The following is a 22,818-nucleotide window of genomic DNA, read 5'->3' as shown; positions in this document are numbered from 1 at the left end:
TACTGGTCCAGCATAATATGCTGGAAGTTCATACATAGGTGCACTGAACTCCCGTATATTATGCTGGACCGGTCTCTATTGCAGCAAACTAATGGCTATTTTTCAATGACTTGGTAAACGCTGGCTATTTTTGAATGACTGATGATAGGCTATAATTACGTATTTTAGTCGATTATTACACTCTAATTTACTGCACTTTAGTTGAGTTCGCGCTTTAATCGCTAGTGTTTTGCACTAATTGTGTGTTTTATGCCTTGTAGGTATGATTCCGAGCTATATAGATGTTATGTAATGAATTTAAGTGGTTTGGAGCTTTGAAGTCTGAGTAATAGCTTAAGGAATTAAGCCGGGATCGCGTTCGGGGATCAACGGATGATAAAACAACAAAACGAAAACTCGAAGAGGTATATTGCGCACTGTCTAGTAAAATAGACATAAATTTTTACTTAGAACTCCATTTGAGCTCCACAATATATGGTTGGAAATCTAACTCAAAGGGCTACAACTTTCATGTTTTACGTTTTTCCAAATTCCAAACGGAATAGGGTCAAAAATCGCGACCGCGGCAGAACCGCAGCAGAACCACGACAGAGGGCAATCGCGGACAACTGAAGAATCTGAGTGTTTGGCCGCGGTTCCGGCGCGACCGCGGTGGAACCGCGGCAGGATGCGTAAATTTCAGGGATCAAAGTGCAAAACACGGGATTTTAAGCCCTAAACCTTATATTAAACCAAGGAAGCCGGCCAAGAAAAGGATTGGACATATTTTTGACATAGGTTTGACCTAAGGAGGCAGAGACACAATAGGAGCAAGGCTTGGGAATTCTTCCACGAGTTTTTTCCTTCCTCTTCCTATTTTTCATTGTTAGTTATGACTTTTAGTATTGTAGTTTTACATACTATTATGAATAGCTAAGTTGTTATCTAGAGTTTTGATAGAACCTTTTGTAGGATAAATTCTTGTTATGTTTTTATATAATTGAGTCGTAGTATAATCTCTATTTGTTCAACTACGTTCTTATTGTAGTTAATTAAAGAGCTATCAATTAGCTGTGCCTATTTAGTGTGCATAACTAGGGAGAGAGTGCATATTTAGGTAATTGTTGAACAACACCACTCCCAAAGTATATGAGGGATCAATAACCGAGGGTTTAAAGGCGGGATTAGGGATAACGAAGCCTTGGGTGCGATCTGAAGTGAGCTGTATCAAAAGCCAGCTAGCGTAGCTCGGGAGAGTGCGTCTAGTAAATTGTCGTGATTACTCGGGAGAGATTTACGGTAATAAGAGTGCTCATGATCGGTAGAGAATACTTAGGCGAAATTATAGAAGACATAGCGGGAAGGATTCCGACAATTGGGGAAATCATAACTCTAGACCTCCTTAATCTTGTCTCTAACTCTTAATATCTTTAGTTGTTAATTTATTATTTTAATTTGTTAATCAATTAGTTAAACACAAGAATCTAAATATCTATAAGTTAAGAACTGTTCAAGCTTGTCTTCTTGGTGATAGTGAACAGCTATAGCTAAGCCTTAGTTCTCTGTGAGATCCGATTCCGGACTTGTAAACCGGATTATATTTGCAACGACCGCATTGTCCTTTTTATAAGGCATAGTTGGGCGTAATCAATGACCAGTCCAAAAACTGGCTAGACCGTGCTATTTTAACAATAAATTGGCTACTAATCCGTTTTTTCCTTTGAAATCTATTCTTTGTAGTAAGACATATCTATTTGCTAGATTCTTCTTATTTTGATTGACCTTATGCTTGTCCTTTTCTAGGAAGTTTAAAATCCATGGTAAAGTTTAGTGGATAAACATGTAAAGAGCATCAATGACTTCAAACTCCACTTGAATTCAATGCCTATCAAAAAGTGGAATATCCAGAGAATTCAATACTAATATCCATTTTTGTGGTTCAAACTAGCCTCTTGAAAAGAATAAAAACTTACCAAACACCTTCCCTAACTCCCAAATTTAATCTTCAAAGTAATTACACACCATACAAAACAAAGGATCACAATCCCAACTCAACTTCTTTTCAAACATAAATTAAAAACTTAGATCTACCCATTTTGATATGATTTAGTTATATGTATCGATAATATAAAAATATCTTTTATGTTGGCACTATACTTTAGCTTGAGATAGCAGATATCATCTAATTATAGTAATTTACCAGCAATTATCTTTACATATATAGTTGTACCTAAAACTTAAAACACTTTTTTTTTTTGAAATTATCATAGCTTGCCACATGGCAACAATTCCAATTGGCCAAGTAATGGGATTCCTCCAACCTACTCAAACTGCCGTATGGCCACAAGCATTTGTCCACGTTGTGAATTCCCGTTAAAGCAATCGTCAAAGTTTTAAAGGGAAAAGAGAGGCCACCTAAGCTCTACCCAACTAATTTGGAGTTTCGAACATTCACCATATTATATATACCTCTTTGCATCTTATAACAAACCAAAAACAGAACACTTTCTAAAAATTCTTCTTTTAAAATGGATTGGACCAGAGGGCATATTATCGGCCACGGCTCCTCTGCCGCCGTCTCCGTTGCCAAGTCACGTTGGTCCAGCGAGATTTTTGCTGTTAAGTCAGTGGAGTTATCCCAGTCTCAGTTCTTGCAAAAAGAGCAGAAAGTTTTGTCCGCATTGAGCTCCCCTTACATAGTTAGCTACAAGGGGTACGATGTTACAAAAGAGAACAATACGGTCATGTTTAATCTTATGATGGAGTACATGTCGGAGGGTACAATTGCCGATGAAATCCGGAAAAACGGTGGTCGGATCAACGAGCCGGTAATCGGTTATTACACAAAGCAAATTCTGCTAGGATTAGAATATCTACATTCAAGAGGCGTAGTACACTGTGATATTAAGGGACAAAACATTTTGTTTGGTAAAACCGGTGCCAAAATTGCAGACTTTGGCTGTGCAAGGTGGGTTGATACGGCGGAGAGGGACGGTGGTGCATCGGCCCAGCCAATTGGCGGCACGCCGATGTACATGGCACCGGAGGTGGCGCGTGGGGAAGAACAGGGGTTTGCAGCTGATATATGGGGATTAGGATGTACAATTATTGAAATGGCCACAGGTGGATCACCGTGGACTAATGTAACTAATTCAGCTTCATTACTTTACAAAATTGCATTTTCTGGCCAATCCCCAGAAATTCCAAAATTTCTATCTTTACAAGCAAAGGATTTCTTGAGCAAATGCTTCAGAAGAGATCAAAAAGAAAGATGGACGGCTAAACAACTCCTCAAACATCCATTTCTTGAGGAAATATCCAATTTTAAGGAAATTCAAGATTCTATCACAAGCTCCCCAACAAGCATTCTTGATCAAGACATTTGGAATTCAGTAGAGGAAACAGAAACCATGGATTCTACTACAATACAACTGGAAACATCAATAGATTCACCTCTTCAAAGAGTAAGAAAATTGGGTCTGAATTCAAGAAAACCAAACTGGAGATGGGATGACGAAATTTGGACCACGGTTAGATTGAACAGTAAACAAAATGAAGGAGATGATGATTTGGAAGTTTGCGGGACAGTGACAGCTTTTTCTGGAAGTCGTGAAATTGAGCTGGAAAGCTGTTTTGGTAGTGACGAGTCGGAAATAAGTTGTTTAGATAATATTTTTTGTTGTAATATACAAAAGAGCTCTGTAGTTAGAAGTCTCAATTTTACCAGGCATTTCACAAGTTCAGTAAATAAAATTCAATGTTCATAATTCAATCCTCTCACTGTTTACCGTTAATTTTTACCTTTTTTTTATTTGAATCTTTAAAAATATTAACATTCCATAGAAATTAAACGCATTCCACAGACAAGAGGGTTAATAAATTAAAGAATTAACCCCGCTCAACCTTTAAACTATAAATAGCCGGTGGAAGTATAATATATGTATATTTTATGCATTATATATGTATAATTGTATATAATCAATGTATAATCTATGTATATGACTAATAAAAATAAACAGTAAATATGACTGCTATTTGTGAAAAAAAATTTCATTTCACTTGTCGGTGTGCAAAAGTAAGAAAAAATGAATGATGGGGGCTTAACCACAAGCTTTTAGGAAAGGAGAAAATTTTGTAAATAAGAAAGCACGTATCATGTTTTAAGTCTATTGAAAAAGACAAGTCATATGTACATATAGGGGATCTTGAGAAGATATAATGAACAATGTTGGTGGAAGTTAAATTTAACAACGTATACATGATTTAATATCTCACTAAAACTATAAGGAAATTGTTTTCATAGTTAATTCTGTGCTCCCACTTTCTGCCCACTCTTTCTGCGTCTGCTATGAGTAAATGTTTAATGTACAAAATTTATTTTTTTTAAAATATTTTAATTTATTTTAGAGAATAATTGTCCAGGTATTTGGACACTAAGATAGGTAACTTTTTATAGTAGGTAACTTATATTAAAAGTAGAATAGCAGGGATACGACAAGGGCTGGTGTTCTGGCAATAATTTTGACTATTGCAGGTTGATCATAATCATAATATTATTATTGGTTGCAATTAGTGACTTGCTGCAAGATTAAGATATGGTAAAGAAAAATTACTTATTTACCAACAAAGATTGTGATGGAGTAGTAAGTACTCCTCATTATTAATCAGAGGTCTCGGGTTTGAGTCCTGGATGTGGAATCGTCTTTGTTAGGGAGCGTTTTACTCCCCTCTTGCCCCAATGTATGACTTTTCCAGTGCAAATCCAAAGTTAGTTGGGCCTAATGTGAATATCGAGCACCGAGTGTAAACCAAAAAAAAGAAAGAGAAAGGAATTACTTACACTCATCAATGACGCAAGTCATTCCTACCCATTACTTACACTCATCAAAAACTCAAAGATAATTTCATTAAGAAAAATATTTTTGCTAAACCAAATGCACACTAAAAGGGAATTAAATTGAAGGGAAGTTAAAAAGAAGAAGTCATAAACAGGACTTTGAGCCAAATCTGTTAGGTATCACCACGATGTCGAAAAATAATTTTCAAGGTATTGGGAGAGGCATGAGTGTCACGTTGGGCTTGCTTTTTTCTATTTAAAATGGGGATGAACTTGAAGATGAGACTTTTACTTCCTGCATAATTGTCTAAATGCTTTTGTTGGGCTATCTCAATTTTACACCTAACTACAAGGAAAATTATATGTACATGAAAAAAGGACAATAATGACCCACTTGCAATACTCTGACTCTACTATTTGAAGGAACACCAAATACTTGACATCTAGGATCTGACGTACCTTCTTTTGATTTGGGTGTATTATCACCACATTCACCCCAAAAGCAAGAGAAATTTGCACATGCAATTGTAGATATGAAGCATAGTGTTTCTCCGCATCAAATTAGGACTGAAGCTAGAACTAAACAAAAACATGATTTCGATGTTGGAGAATTTTCGAGGCCAATCAAACAAGCGGATAGAAAACGAAAAGTGATAGTTCTAGATGATGATTTTGTAGAAGATGTGTCTATCAGTAAACCTAGAAAGAAAGCTAAGGTGGCTCCCAGTTCAAAAACTCCCAAAAAGAAGAAAAATTCAAAAAAAGCCCCTAGTGTTAAAATTCCTAAAAATATTCGAAAACACTCATTGGTGAAGGTAAGATTTTTTTAATTTCTTCACTACTTATTTCGCCTGTTTTAGTTGTTAAAAATCTATATAATCTGTGGTTTTTTTGATTTATAGATTTTTGTAGAAATGTTGTATATAAATTGCATATGTATCTATGTTTTTAAGCACTGAAACTATGTGAGATTATTTATCTTAATTTTGTAGTTTAATTATAGATTTGTTGATCTATTTAACATTGTTGTTATATTGTATATTTTTGAAGTTATTTTGTAGAAACATACAAATGTATCAGTGCTTTTTAATTACTGTATTAATGTTAGATTACATTTGTTGAATTTTGCAGAATGAATATTTTTTTGCATCCCATAATATTGATTATGGGGTGCTTAGATTCCAGACATTATGTGACCCTAACATTCCTAGCCAAATTAAAGCGCTTTTGTCTCCAAATGGTTTGAAGTTGTTCAAGAAGACATGCTTTGGTTATTTACTGCCATTTCCCAATTATGCATGCAAAATCAAGCTATTCATCTTCTTATGAAGTATGAATTGAAATCATCCGATGCTTCCTATTTTTCAGTTGAGTTAAAAGGTGAGAGGTTAAATTTTGGATTGAGAGAGTTTGCAGTAATAACTGGTCTTAGATGTCATACTGAGGTGACAGACTTTGGTTACACTCCTAGTTATGTCAGTAAGATAATGAGCAGTTACTTTCCAAACAAGGTAAAAGTGGAGAAGACATACCTAAAACAGATAGTAACCACCAAAAGCTGGGTCAATGATGAGGATGCAGTCAAGTTATGTATTATATATCTCATAGAATACTTCATTTGTCCTTTAGAGAGAGACCATATTGGGTTGGTAGATCATTTTAGGTTTTATTTGGTTGAATCCGGTCAGTACGAGTCATTTCCATGGGGTGTTCAATCTTACAGATAGTTGATTGAATCTGTTAGGCACATGCTAAATCCTTTCATTCATTCTTATCTCATTCGAGGATTCCCACTAGCCATGCAAGTATAGTTGTATGAGTGTTGCTCCTCCGTCAACATTGATATAGCTACAAAGATTTCTAATTCAATCCTTCGCATACTAAACTGGTCAGTTGCTAAGGGTCAGATTTGGTTAGCTGCAATTGAAGACAAAATGATCAAGCCTGAATGGATGAAGGTAAATGGTCTTTATCTATGATAATACAATTTATCTATAAAATATCTACATTTTGTACACATATTCTGCCTTAAACAAGCTAATTTATTTTTTTCATCATTCAGTTCACCAACATAAATGAATCACCTGAAGAGCTTTCAGTGACGTCTTTTCTTGATAAAGTTGAGTACACAATTGAAGAGGTTGAACATGTTTCTGAGAATCCAAAAGTTGATGCTCCTCCATTGGAACCCAAAGAATCAATTGGAAAAGAGGAAAAGGAGTCTATTCTTCGTAAAATAAAAAAGTTAAAAGGAGGTGTTGAGAAGGTAACAAGTAGTCCTAAAAGGCATTGTGATTTTTATATAATAGTGTATCTGTTTTTTAATACATATTTCTGAAGGTAACTATGTATTTTTTTTATTATGTAGGTCGATGAAATGCTTGAAAAATTTAGGAATGATGTATTTGAAGAACTAGATAACCTTCGAGACCTAATAAAGGATTCAGTCAAGACTGTTTTGCAGGTGATAAACAATCCAAATGATCAAGTTGATGTAAAGGTGACATTTGAATCTTAATCATATTAAAAAAACTATTTATGTCACCTCTAAAATATATATCCTAACTAATATAAAACTTACAGTTTGCTGGAAGTTCAACAAAAAATACTGACCAACCAAAAGACAAGAATAATCAGCAATTTCAGTTCAATAGTGGTGAAACAGTGCAGGTCAGCCCCAGCAAAACAGGTATCTACAATATATCTCCAGTATATCTACAATTACATACAAAATATCTACAAAATAACTACAAATTATCTACAACATAACTACAATTTGTCTACATTATATATACACAATATATACAATTAAATCCAGCTTATTTACACAGCAATACAGATTTATGTAGATATTATGACACACCTTCATATCTTCATAAGTTGTCAAGCTAATATTATCCAGTATTATTTAACATTTTTAATGAAAAAAACATAACATGTTGAATGTGCACATGGTGAAGAAAATCATCCAGCACGTATTGATTTATATATATATATTTTGAAGGGGTTGTTGATGAAGAGAATGCAGGTGAAATTGTTTTCAGAGATATTTTCTTTTTGTTTCAATATTTTTACCATTCTATTAAGTTATATATACATGGTGTTTCAGAGAGGGAATATATGCATGCACAATCTCCAATTCACGGAGTGACAGTAGTAGCTCAAACAGAACAGCAGAATCCGGAAGATGAAAATGTAGGTGAAGAGGCACAGTATGTGAATGTAGGTGATTCAGAAGAATCCAGAAGTAAGAAGAAGGAGGTTACACTTAATGATTTCGAGCTGCCTGATAACTTCTCCCCGTTGGTTAAGTTCGGCGAGCCTATACAAGATAAAACAACACTCGCGCATCAAGGTAGAATAAAGCAGCCGGGAAAGCATGCCTGATCACCATTTCTCCCTTTATACAGTTCTGGTGGTAGCACCTTGGTTGGACCTCAAATATTTCACCTCAAGCACCCGTTTACTAGTGTTATTGGTCAAAATATAGACCCTGAGTTGTTGGATCAATTCCACAAGTGGTTATACAACGGTACCGACACAGGTCCAAAGAGGTTAGGTTGCACAATTTGATACTTTTATTCCAGTATTCATCTTTTACACATCCACTTCATTCAACAATTATATTTTAATTTCTATTTGTTTATATAGGAGGAAGGCTCCATATTCTATAAAGGACAACCAAATTAAGCCATGGTTGGATCTTGGAGTTGAAAAGGTTGACAAGAAGGAGTGATTCTTTTCCCTTGCACACCCAGGACAAGTCCTTAATGACTCGGTAAGATTCAATGTATTTAATTTATAGATATTTTGTAGATAAATTGTAGATAGTTTGTATTCTGAATGAATAGATGCTTTGTATTTCTGATTGTAGATGTATTGTAGTTATTTGTAGTTTTGTGTAGAATATTTTGAGATAACATGTAGAATAGATGCAATCTGTTTTTGTTGCAGCACATTAACGTTATCATGTATTACTTGAGAAAAAGAGGCAAGTATGACCCCCACAACAACACCAGATTTACTACAACAGATTGTGTGCTTAAGACTAGGATTGATCAGATTTATGAAAAGTTCAAAAATTCTTCTCAAGAAAAGAAGTTTTCTGTTGTCAAACCCCAGGATGTTGTAGCATAATATATATTGGGGTATAGACTACTCGCAAATGTTGCATGGGATGAAGTTGATTATGTCATCATGCCCGTCGACATTGTAGAAAAATTTCACTGGGTGTTTGTTGTTTTTGACATTGCAGAAAGGTGTCTTTATGCTTATAATTCCATGGTATCTTCACACAATTACCCTATTGTTGAATCTTATGTCGACAAGTTTTCTATTATTATCCATTTGTATTTGTCATGCACCGGATTTTATGGGAAACATAAAGACATCAACTTCAAGAATACAAAAGTACATAGAGAAACCTGTTACCGACCCTCTTAACATTCAGTAGATCGTCGGAGAGATACCACAGCAAAAAGAAGGATCACTGTAACAAAAATCTTCTTTCTTTCTTTACATTTAACCCTTTTTTCTGATGGTTTGGTAAATATTGACATTTTTTTATCTTTTTGCAGAGATTGTGGTGTATTTGTTGCTGCCTTTGCAGAGTATGTTAGTAATGGAGAATTATCAATTCCCTAGAAGACCTTTCTGATATTGACCAACACCGTAGACGCTATGGAGCGCTACTTTGGGACTATGCTAGAAAGAAGCAGGAGCTTGGGGCAATTAGTGATAGTGAGGTGACAGGCAAATTGGCAAGGAGGAAAGGTGCACCAGCTTTGAATGAGAAAACAAGAGTCCAGAGGAAGAAGAAGTAATTGTAATGTTTGGAATGGAACATGTATTACAATTGTGTAGTTGATGCTAGTTTATAAGATAGATGGTAGACAAGTTTTTGAACAGTTTATTATGTTTTAATTGTAGCAGACTTGTGCTACAATTATAGTAGCTTTTGTTTCTTTTTTCTTATCCAGTATAGTAGTAAAAATGGAAACAGTTTGTTGGGTTTATATTCACTTGTTGAATATGTACAGTACTTGATCTTCATTATTTTTAGCATTTAAATCCTTTGCAACTGAAATTTTATACAGTTATTCTGATCTACATTATTTTCACCATAAAGCTTCTTTCTACCTGAATTTTAATCTATATATTATGTCAGCTACAGATATTGTAGCTTTTTTGTAGTTGTATTTGTAGATTATTTTAACAGTGTGTTTTGTTTCTTTTATATTCATTGTTTCAATGTAAACAATACTCCATCTACAATATTTTAAGTTTTTAACTACTTTCCTATAGATTTATAATGTATATACTCTGTAAATTCCAGATAATGTATTTTTTTGTAGTTTTATTGTAGATAAATTGTAAAAACACATTAAAAACTATTTAAATGATTCCATATATAGTAAAAAAGTTATAGATTATATATATAGAAAACATTCATAAACAAATCAATTTATGAAAGTATTATCTCAGTATAGAAACATCCTAACTAACTACATTATGATCTTAAAAAAACCAACGATTACACATCAAAATCTGTTATCCAGAACTAACCAACAAATTTTATGAAATATTCTGTTAACGACATAAAATTTTATTTCATTTTGGGTGCATTCTTGCAAGATCTTTTGTTATGCCCTTCTCCTCCGCAATTGCCACATGAAACCTTGTACTTCTTTGAATTTATTTCATCATATGTTTTGTATCTTTCTTTTTGAGGTCTTCATTGTTGTCTTTTCCCTCCTTTAGGTGAATATACTACTTCTTCAGTTATATGTTGTGGCACATTCCATTTGCTCTCATCAGGCAGTGGATTTACTGGTATTTCATACGTACGCAAGAGGTTCGCCCTTGTGTAATAAGGAGAATAATATTCTTCAAAAGACTCATCCCTTTGTCTTAAAGCAGCCAAAACATGTGGACAAGGTAGTTCATCAAGATAGAATTGCCCACAACTACATTTCTTGTTTTCAACACAAACAATCTAGCGCCTCACACCATCTATTACTGTATGGATGCAGTCTGTTCAAGCCCTCACCTACGAGTACATTACAAACAAAAAAACAATTCATATATGGTTAAAATCAAGCTATATACAAAATATCTAAAAAAAATCTACATTGTGTTGTTTATGAATTTGATTCAATAAATAATCAAATCTTACTCTAAGCTTGTGCGACAATGTTCAGTTGTCATCCAACTCTTTGTTGAATTTGTATCCAAGGTATGTGAATGTACCCTTTGCTTTCAATAATTTTTCTTTCGTCCAACGTCAAGAAGGGTCCTTATATACTCTAATAGTTCTACTATCGGCAGCTCTCTTGCATATTTTGTTACAGCATTCAATGACTCTGCAATGTTTGATGTCATAGTCCAAGTTCTGTTCACCGTAGCATGTACTCGAGACCATCTATGATATCCAATATCGCATAAGTATGCTTTAACACGGGAGTCAATCTCCTCAATCTTTGACATCATTTCATTAAATTCATTAAGTATGTATGACCGCACCGTGGCAAAGTATAATTCACTTAGCTTAAGATGTCCCTTCTTGAACTTTGCCCATATATTTATCCAAATATGCCATATGCAAGAATAATGTGGCATGCCGGGATAAATAATAGGTGTTGCCTTCAAGATACTCTCATTTCAATCCGAAACAACACACATATTTGGTCTTTTACCATACGCAAGCTTGAATTGCTCAAAAAACCACTTCTATGATGCGTCATTCTCTGAATCAACAACAACATACGCCAATGGTAATATGGTACCTACATTATGTGGCAAGAAGCAATTAATTGGCTGCAGTAAAAATGCAGAAGAAGACATATATATACAAACTACAATTATTCTACAATATATCTATAATTAATCTACAAGTACTACAAAAGAACATACAAGCTATAATATTTCTACAAATAAAACTTCAGTACCTACTGCATCCATTGTACTGGCTGTTAGCATTATTCTCCTGTATGCTGACTTTAAAAAGGTCTCATCAACTACTACAACTAGCCTACAATATTCCCAACTATTGATTGATGTACAAATCGCAACAAATACATACAAGAAGCAGTCATCATCTGTCTTCTTCAATTTAACTACAGACCTCGGATAAGTCTTCTCTAGAATATACAAATAACTAGGAAATTTGCTGTAGGAGTCAGCAGGATGACGTCTCAAAAACTGTAAAGCCTTTTCCTTTGCTCTCCAGGCTTGCATGTAGGTTAGATTCACGTCGTGTTCAGACAACATGTCAAATTGAATGTCTTTTGGGGGTATAAATTGTCTTAGAATCAGAATATTTTGGAATAATCATACTACCAACTACCATGACAGTAGGTTTGCGTTGTATGAATGTATTGTCCATTAAAGAGCATGTGTGCTGGTTGTTGAAATTTCTGACCTTGAACATTGCAGAATCATTTATGCTAGTTGCCTTGAAGTGCCATGTACAGTTTTCACCAACACATATGAGCCAGTAGCTACAAAATAAATACATTTTAAATAATGGGTTAAAATTTAGATTTTAAAAAAAACCTGTTGTAGCTTAAACAATCACATTATACAATATAAATATAACATAACTACAATTCAACTACAACTCTGTTACACATTATCACAAGGAAAACTGAAGAACTAAAAAATTACAAATAAACTACAAAATTAGAAAAATAATAATCTTTGACTATTCATATGTTCATACCTTCTAGCATTATATCTTTTAATCCTGAATTGGATATATATGCAGTTTATTTGTAGATAAAATGTAGATAATTTGTAGTTCATTTACAAATTATCAGAATTTCATAGAAAAAATAACATCACACACCTGCAGTTGTGTTCTCATATGTGATACTCAATTCCATATTGAAATCGTGAATAGTTATACATAACAGATATGATCCTAAGTTTTTGTTTTCCTTTTTCCTCTCCATGTATACACGAACACCCATATCGTTCCTAATTTCCATTGGAGGATAATGCTCGTTGACAATGTATTTGATTTCTAAATTTTTTCGGATGTATCAATCATTAATTGATGTGCTATTGTAGAAATCAATAGACTGTAAGTCACATCATCATCGACTACAATGTCATCGACCTCGAATTCTCTAAATCGACCAAAGCTATCCCAATTCCTATTCGATTGTAGCATAATTGGTATTTTCGCCATAATTGCTTTTGTTGCAGAAGAATTGTAGAAGATTTTGTCGATTTTGATTTGTGAAATCAGAGAAAATGTTGAAACAGATTATATCGCTAAAATAGAGTGCGGAAATTTTGTAACGAAGTCGACGATAGTTATTACTGTGTGTGATTTGCGTTGTGGAAGATCTGGAAAATATTAAATTCCCTTTTTTTTTAGCGCCTAAATAAGGAATCCTACAGCTACAATGATTCCTTATTTAATACATTGTATATATTATATAGAAATACTATTAGCATGAAGGGTAATATGTAAACTATGAACATATTTGGTAATATAGTTTCCTATACGGTATAGGAACGAAAATTTCCCTAATCTAAAATAAAGTAAGGTCCATTTTATTGCAAGTCCATAATCCTAACGAGATTTCTCCCGAATGAAGCTAACATATTATTAGGGGACATAAAAATGGTACATCATGAGAAGTTGTTGCTTCAAAAATAAATTCCGCTATACTGTAATGACATTACTTGGTTAAAGCGCTTTTGTCTCCAAATATTGATTGGATCCTAATATTGATTATGGGGTGCTTAGATTCCAGACATTATGTGACCCTAACATTCCTAGCCAAATTAAAGCGCTTTTGTCTCCAAATGGTTTGAAGTTGTTCAAGAAGACATGCTTTGGTTATTTACTGCCATTTCCCAATTATGCATGCAAAATCAAGCTATTCATCTTCTTATGAAGTATGAATTGAAATCATCCGATGCTTCCTATTTTTCAGTTGAGTTAAAAGGTGAGAGGTTAAATTTTGGATTGAGAGAGTTTGCAGTAATAACTGGTCTTAGATGTCATACTGAGGTGACAGACTTTGGTTACACTCCTAGTTATGTCAGTAAGATAATGAGCAGTTACTTTCCAAACAAGGTAAAAGTGGAGAAGACATACCTAAAACAGATAGTAACCACCAAAAGCTGGGTCAATGATGAGGATGCAGTCAAGTTATGTATTATATATCTCATAGAATACTTCATTTGTCCTTTAGAGAGAGACCATATTGGGTTGGTAGATCATTTTAGGTTTTATTTGGTTGAATCCGGTCAGTACGAGTCATTTCCATGGGGTGTTCAATCTTACAGATAGTTGATTGAATCTGTTAGGCACAGGCTAAATCCTTTCGTTCATTCTTATCTCATTCGAGGATTCCCACTAGCCATGCAAGTATAGTTGTATGAGTGTTGCTCCTCCGTCAACATTGATATAGCTACAAAGATTTCTAATTCAATCCCTCGCATACTAAACTGGTCAGTTGCTAAGGGTCAGATTTGGTTAGCTGCAATTGAAGACAAAATGATCAAGCCTGAATGGATGGAGGTAAATGGTCTTTATCTATGATAATACAATTTATCTATAAAATATCTACATTTTGTACACATATTCTGCCTTAAACAAGCTAATTTATTTTTTTCATCATTCAGTTCACCAACATAAATGAATCACCTGAAGAGCTTTCAGTGACGTCTTTGCTTGATAAAGTTGATGGAAATTGTCGAACCAAGTAATGTCATTACAGTAATGTCATCTGTATTAGGTTCTAGGCATCCTCGACAAATCCTTCCATTTATTCTCCAATATTTTCCTAATCTCTGTGCATGCTTCTTCCTTTCTGACACCATATTCGTTCATGTAACATTCGACACCTGATACATCTCCTCTTTCTACTTCTCTCTGCATATCCATATAAAAAGCAATGATCATTAGAACACAAGAGCCAAAATTGTTGTGTAAACTAAATGTTATGGACTATGATTTCAGGGGAGAATCTAGTATATTATAGGTGTGTGTTAAATTGAACCCATATATTCTAATCAAGATTTAGATTTATTTGTGTAAAACCCATTAGAGACAGTGTGAACCTTGAAGTATGAACTCCTAACTCAAACAAGGTGATAGATTCAATGATTGAAACTTAAGTCTTGAACCCAGGGAATTAAAATTTTAAATCCACCTCTAATTGTGAAGCATCCAAAGGCCTTGAGAAAGCTTGCACAATAAGTTTTGGTTGAACTCATAAATACTACAAAGAATTAAGTATATTGTATTTGTTACTCCCTCCGTTTCAATTTAAATGACACACTTTCCTTACTAGTCCATTCCAAAAAGAATGACACATTTATATATTTGAAAATAATTTAACTTTAATTTTTTATTTTACTCACTTTACCCTTAATGAAAAGCTTTCAAAGCTACACAAATGTTATGGCCCCATAAGCCTTTTGCCCCTTGAGCTTTCAAGTCCACATATTTCGAAAGTATTCTTTTTTTCCCTTAAATTTTGTGCCACAGTCAACCTTTTTTTTTAAAATTAATTATCCACCTCCATCGAGTATGGATAAGGTCTTATAAATATGAAAGCATTACAAAAGTAGGATATTGCATATAAGCTATCCTATATATGTTTAATAGGAAGGAACAAGCTCCCCCTTTACATCAATTTCACAACACAAAATTTAGTGGGAACAAATTCTCAGAGTGAGAGTCCTCCCGAATGAAGCTAACATATTATTAGGGGACATCAAAATGGTATATCATGAGAAGTTGTTGCTTCAAAAATAAATTCTTCTTCATGGTTTTGCTACGAAGAGAAGGATATTGGAGTTTGTCCATGTTAACTTCTCCTCTAACTTCCCTGGGAAGTTGGTGGAAATTGTCGAACCAAGTAATGTCATTACTGTTGAAGTTTGGCAAAATTCCAAAGTCCCACATCGGTTGGGAGAAGAGTTGGGGAGATTTTTTCCCCCTATAAAAGAAGGCCTAATGTTTAGGATTTAAACACATCTCTCATTTGCCTTCTCATCTGTTTAAGGCATTTGTATCTTCTCTTTTTAATATTATTTCACTTGTATTTTTAGAGTGGAATAAAATATTGATTGTGTCCGAGGAGTAGGCAAAATTAGCCGAACATCGTAAATTCTGGTGTTCCCTTTATTGTTGCTTTATTGTCTTATTTATTATTTGGTGGCTGTCATAATTTTTGGTATAGTAGTTGTGACTTATTCACACTATATACATTTGGCTTCCGTAACAATTGGTATCAGAGCCAAGATACTGTCTAAGTATGCTCTGTGGTTGCAGCATAGTCTGATCTTCCACATCAGAAAAGATTTATCTTGGTAACTGAGTCAAGTTTCTGTCTGAGTATGCTCTGTGGTTGCAGCTTAGTCTGATCTTCCACATCAGAAAGGAAATAATCTTGATTTGTGTCGTCAGCTATTAAATAATATTTGTGTCAAAATGGGAGATAATAAACAAGAAGGATCTACATCAAGTGTCAATAATACGTCATCGTTGGCATCTTCGCTTATGACAAGAATTTTGTCAAATGCGAAATTTGCGGTAGAAATTTTTGACGGATCAGGACATTTTGGGATGTGGCAGGGCGAGGTTCTAGATGTCCTTTTTCAACAAGGGCTAGATCTTGCCATTGAAGAAAAAAGATCAGATGTTATTGGAGAAGAAGATTGGAGAATTATCAACCGTGTTTCTTGCGGTACCATTCGATCCTACCTTGCTAGAGAGCAGAAATATCCATACACAAAGGAAACTTCTGCAAGTAAATTATGGAAAGCACTGGAGGATAAATTTTTGAAGAAATACAGTCAAAATAAATTGTACATGAAGAAGAGATAGTTTTACTTCACCTATGTTCCTGGTACCACGATGAATGAACATATCACCAGTTTCAATAAGTTGGTCACAGATTTGCAAAATATGGATACAACTTATGATGATGGTGACTTGGCCTTGATGTTGTTGGCGTCACTTCCTGATGAGTACGAGCACCTTGAAACTACTCTACTCCATTGAAATGATGAAGTTTCTCTCAGAGAAGTTTGTTCGGCTTTGTACAGCTATGAACAAAGAAAGCGAGAAAAACAGAAGGGTGGAGAAGGAGAAGCACTGTTTGTGAGGGGTCGTCCTCAAAATCAAACGAGGACAAACAAGGGAAGATCCAAGTCAAGATCCAGACCCAGCAAAGATGAATGTGCCTTTTGTCGAGAAAAAGTGCACTGGAAGAAAGACTGTCCGAAGTTGAAGAATAAGGCCAAACATAACAATGGAAAGGCCATTATGGATTCAAATGTAGCTGATTTTGATGATTCAGACTTCTCATTAGTTACAACAGGGTCATCAATATCATTAGACATATGGTTGATGGACTCGGCTTGTAGCTATCATATGTGTCCCAACAGGGACTGGTTTGTGGAATTTTAAGAAGGAGAATATGGAGTCATCCACACAGCGGATAACAACCCTCTTACCTCATATGGCATTGGTTCAATACGATTAAGAAACCATGATGGAATGATCAGAACATTAACAGATGTTCGATTTGTACCGGATTTGAAGAAGAATCTCATCTCTGTAGGAGCCCTAGAATCAAAAGGGTTCAAAATCATTGCAGAAAATGGAGTGATGAGAGTATGCTCCGGTGCACCAGTGGTAATGAAGTCTAATCGGAAGAATAATAATATGTACCGCTATCATGGCAGTACAGTTATTGGGACAACGACAGTGACATCTAGTGACGACAAAGAGGCAGAAGCAACCAAGTTATGACACATGCGCTTGGGACATACAGGAGGAAAATCCTTGAAAACTCTATCAGATCAAGGATTGTTAAAAGGAGTAAAGGCTTGCAACTTGGAGTTTTGTGAGCATTGTGTCAAAGGGAAACAGGCAAGGGTTAAATTTGGTACAACGATCCATAATACTAAAGGCATTTTGGATTATGTACACTCTGATGTTTGGGGTCCTTCCAAAACACCTTCATTGGGTGGGAAGCACTATTTTGTAACCTTTGTTGATGATTTTTCCCGAAGAGTGTGGGTGTATACAATGAAAAGCAAAGATGAAGTGCTGGGAATTTTTCTCAAATGGAAGACGATGGTGGAGAATCAAACAGGCAGGAGGATCAAGTGTATTCGCACAGACAATGGAGGTGAATACAAAAATGATCATTTCAATAAGGTCTGTGAAAATGATGGCATCGTCCGACACTTCACTGTTAGACATACACCACAACAGAATGGAGTGACAGAACGTATGAACCGGACCTTGCTGGAGAAGGTACGGTGTATGTTGTCCAATGCTGGCTTGGGCAAAGAATTTTGGGTTGAGGCAATTACATATGCATGTCACCTCATTAATCGTCTACCATCTGCTACTATTGATGGCAAGACACCATTTGAAAAATGGTATGGAAAGCCTGCTGTAGATTATGACTCTTTGCACGTGTTTGGCTCAACTACATATTATCATGTGACAAAGTCAAAATTGGATCCAAGGGAAAAGAAGGCTATTTTTATGGGAATTACTTCTGGAGTCAAAGGATATCGCTTATGGTGTCCTATGATAAAGAAAGTAATATTCAGCAGGGATGTTACCTTTGATGAATCTGCTATGGTAAATAAGGTAACAGAAGATACCAAACAAAATGAAGGTGCTTCTAAGTAGGTGGAGTTTGAGGGAAAATTTATTTTTCCTACACAAGAAGAAGAAGAGGAAACAAATGAAGATTACCCTCTGGAAGGAGAGCCAGTAGAGGAGATTCCAACTCAGGAACCTCAACAACAACTTGAATCAATAGCAACTAGCAGGCCAAAAAGAACAATAACAAAACCTGTTTGTCTCATAGAAACGGTTGCTTGTGCAACCTCAATTGTAGCTGATGATGTTCCGACCACTTATAAAGACGCAGTCCAAAGTTCAGAAGAAGATAAGTGGAGAATTGCCATGAATGATGAAATACAGTCCCTTCATCAGAATCATACATGGAGATTGGCCAATCTCCCGAAGGGAAAGAAAGCAATTGGGTGCAAATAGGTATTTGCAAAGAAGGAAGGATTTCCTAACCAAGTAGATGTTCGCTACAAAGCAAGATTGGTGGCCAAAGGATATGCTCAAAAGGAGGGAATTGATTACAATGAAGTGTTTTCTCCAGTTGTAAAACATTCCTTCATTAGAATTATGTTGGCTTTGGTAGCACAATTGGATTTGGAACTAGTTCAGATGGATGTAAAAACTGCATTTTTACATGAAAACTTGGAGGAGGAAATCTACATGACTCAGCCAGAAGGATTCAAAGTTGCTGGAAAAAGAAAATATGGTATGCAAACTTGAAAAATCGGTGTATGGATTGAAACAATCTTCTAGACAATGGTACAAGTGATTTGACGAGTTTATGTTGCGGCAAGGGTACAAGAGAAGCAAATACGATCATTGTGTGTATTTGCGCACGCTTAAAGATGGTTCCTTTGTATATCTTCTCCTATATATTTATGATATGTTGATAGCTTCCAAAAATTCGGAAGAAATTGATAAGTTGAAGATTCAACTGAAGAAGGAGTTCGAGATGAAGGATCTGGGTGAGGCAAAGAAATTTTTTGGCATGGAGATAATAAGAGATAGACGTTCAAAGAAACTCTGTTTATCTCAGAAAGAATATTTGAAGAGAGTACTACAACGTTTTGGCATAGATGACAAGACTAAGCCAGTTAGTACTCTACTTGCTCCACATTTTAAGCTGAGTACTACTATATCGCCAAAGGATGAAGCTGAACGAGAGTATATGTCAAAGGTACCATATGCAAATGCTGTTGGTAGCTTGATGTATGCAATGGTCTGTACGAGACCTGACATTTCACAAGTTGTTGGAGTTATTAGCAGATATATGCATAATCCAGGAAAGGAGCATTGACAAGCTGTGAAGTGGATTCTACGGTATATTCATAATACTGTAGATGTTGGGTTAGTTTTTGAGCAGGAAGACAATCGGTCTGTAGTTGGATATTGTGATTCAGATTTTGCGAGTGATCTGGACAAACGAAAATCAACTACTGGTTATGTGTTTACTTTTGCAAAGGCACCAGTTAGTTGGAAGTCTACTTTGCAGTCAACAGTTGCTTTGTCTACAACAGAGGCAGAGTATATGGCTATTACAGAGGTTGTGAAGGAGGCAATTTGGCTTCAAGGATTGCTAAAGGAGCTTGGTGTTGAACAAAAAGGTATCACAATTTTTTGTGATAGTCAAAGTGTTATTCAATTAGCGAAGAACCAAGTTTATCATGCAAGGACGAAGCACATTGATGTTCAGTATCATTTTGTACGAGAAATCATAGAAGAAGGTGGAGTCACGATGAAGAAAATTCATACTACAAAGAATCCTGCTGATATGCTGACAAAAGTGGTGACTACGATCAAGTTTCAACATTGTTTGGATTTGATCAACATTGTTGAACGCTGAAGATTGAAGATGAAGACACAACCAAAATTTGTTATTGAGAGAGAATTGAAGATGTGGAATTTTGCCAAGGTGGAGATTTGTTGAAGTTTGGCAAAATGCCAAAGTCCCACATCGGTTGGGAGAAGAGTTGGGGGGATTTTTTCCCCATATAAAAGAAGGCCTAATGTTTAGGATTTAAACACACCTCTCATTTGCCTTCTCATCTGTTCAAGGTATTTGTATCTTCTCTTTTTAGTATTATTTCACTTGTATTTTTGGAGTGGAATAAAATATTGGTTGTGTCCGAGGAGTAGGCAAAATTAGCCGAACCTCGTAAATTCTGGTGTTCCCTTTATTGTTGTTTTATTGTCTTATTTATTATTTGGTGGCTGTCATAATTTTTGGTATAGTAGTTGTGACTTATTCACACTATATACATTTGGCTTCCGCAACAATTACAATTCAAGCCAAAGTTAGCCAAATGATCTGGATACCTTATTGCATTCCCTGGAGCAATTTTTCATAGTAATTTCTTCAAAGCAATTCATTTGGTTCCTGATTTCTAAAACTATATCTTGTAATCTCCATGGAATATTATTGGTGTTTGTAATCCAATTTACCAGCATAAGAGTCACTTTCTACCTCAACCTTTTTGATATTATTATGAATGAACCAGTCTATACCGTATTTCAGTGCTAAAGCTTCAGCAAAGTTATTAGTTTCTGTGCCAAATGATATAGCATACACCTTAATCAAGTTCCCATGATCATTCCTGATAATACCCCCTCCTCCACTAGGGCCTGGATTGCCCTTAGAGCATCCATCGCAGTTCAATTTAATCCATCCATTGTGTGGGAAGGACCACTTAACGAAACTAGTATGAATTGCAGGTTGTGCAGTATCAATTAATTCAAAGAAATGATTCCCTTTCATAAACGGAGGTACTACGGGGAATTGTTTGTGAGCAATAATATTGAGTTGCTGGGTAGTGTGAAGGATTATCATGCTGGAGGACATTCTAATCCCTTCAAATCTGCTCTTACATCTAGCTTTCCAAATTTGCCAAACAATTATGCCAGGTAGGATCTGTAGGGCAAATTTTTGTAAAGCATTTTGACCACTTTCCATCCACCAAGTAATGACCATCTTCCTAATGTTGTTATGATCTCTTCTAATACCAAACATTTGGTTGAAGAAGAGCCACACCGCTTTACCAACCATGCTGTTGATGAACAGGTGATCTTCATCCTCTCTGAACTAGAACTAATGCAACACGAACATTTGGAGGCCAATTGAGTGCCAAATCTGCCTAGGTTGCCATCTACAGAGACCTTATGTCTGAGTAGCCTCCAAAGGAAGAAAGAAATTTTAAACGGGCATCTAGGATGCCAAGTCATCTTATTAATCAGTGAAGTATTGTGAATTTCTCTAAAATTTCTCCAAGCCGAGTTACAACTAAATCTCCCATCTATTGACGCAGTCCATATTGGTTGGTCTTTTATGTTGGGATAGTTAATTTTAACTCCTTGAATTTGATGAACAACATGTAAAGGAAGGTTTTGAGAGAGTTTAAGAGTATTCCAGTTACCATTAAAGATATAAGAGGATACGTGATTCTTTGTGGAGGTAGATGCAGTTCCAAATTGAGCTAGTTTACCCATTCCAGACCAGTTATCCCACCAAAAGTTTAAGTTGCCAGAGTTTATCTTCCAAAGAATTAGGTGGTCAGTTCTGTGTTTGATTTTCATCATCCTTCTCCAAGTGTGTGAGTGAGAGTAGTTCCATTTTCTGGCCATTGGGTGGACCCTTTGAGAGTATTTGGCCTTCATAAAGTCAGTCCAAAGAGATTCTATGGTTCTAAATTGCCACCAAAGCTTAGCTGAGAAGGTATCTCAGATCTCTTGCAGAGTTCTAATGCCAATTCCTCCTTCTTCAATTGGTAAGCACAATTTTTTCCATGAGGACCAGTGATATTTTTGTTTATCTTCTAGGTTTCCCTAGAAAAAGTTTGCAAAGACTCTTTCAATCTGTGCTAAAATAGTTTTTGGTGGTTGGCAAATAGACATCAAGTGAAGAGGTATTGCAGTTAGAACATGCTTGATAAGAGTCTTTTTGCCACCAGTAGATAATAAGTTAGCATGCCAAGATCCTACTCATTGGATGATTTTAGTGGCCATCTCCGTAAAGAACTCAATCTTTTATCTCCCATAAAATAGTGGACATCCAAATATTTGATGGAAAATTCTTTTTCTTGAAAATTCAAGTTCCTAGCCACAATATTTTTTCTCTTGGCAGGGATCTTTTTGTCCATCAGGAAACAACTTTTCTCCTTATTAATAAGTTGGCCTGAGTTATCCTCATATTTTCTTAGAGTGTCCATAATTAGTTGTAAAGTTGCTGTTTTTCCTGCACAAAAAATTATAATATCATCAGCATAAGATAAATGATTAATCTTTGGTCCATTTGGTTGCATAGTAAAACCAATGAACTTAGGATTACTATATACGTTATTAAGCATCCTTGATAAAACTTCAGCAGCAATAATAAAGAGAG

General features: G+C 35.3%; 1 protein-coding gene and 1 pseudogene across 1 annotated transcript; one reads left to right on the top strand and one right to left on the bottom strand.

Moving 5' to 3' along the window:
* The first annotated feature begins 2,431 nt into the window (after positions 1-2,431).
* On the top strand, positions 2,432-3,751 carry LOC107818702 (mitogen-activated protein kinase kinase kinase 18). Its single transcript, XM_016644732.2, has one exon. The coding sequence runs from the start codon at positions 2,508-2,510 to the stop codon at positions 3,744-3,746; it is 1,239 nt and encodes a 412-aa protein (XP_016500218.1). The 5' UTR covers positions 2,432-2,507; the 3' UTR covers positions 3,747-3,751.
* Positions 3,752-14,491: 10,740 nt separating this feature from the next.
* The window catches only part of LOC107818700 (sesquiterpene synthase 15b-like), a 48,253-nt pseudogene continuing 39,926 nt past the window's right edge, over positions 14,492-22,818 (bottom strand).

Source organism: Nicotiana tabacum, chromosome 10 (assembly GCF_000715075.1).
Source record: "Nicotiana tabacum cultivar K326 chromosome 10, ASM71507v2, whole genome shotgun sequence".
Taxonomy (NCBI): domain Eukaryota; kingdom Viridiplantae; phylum Streptophyta; class Magnoliopsida; order Solanales; family Solanaceae; genus Nicotiana; species Nicotiana tabacum.
This window is presented reverse-complemented; position numbering and strand designations above follow the sequence as displayed.

Coding starts and splice junctions, on each gene's coding strand:
- LOC107818702 (XM_016644732.2), top strand. CDS start 2,508: ATGGATTGGACCAGAGGGCATATTATCGGCCACGGCTCCTCTGCCGCC.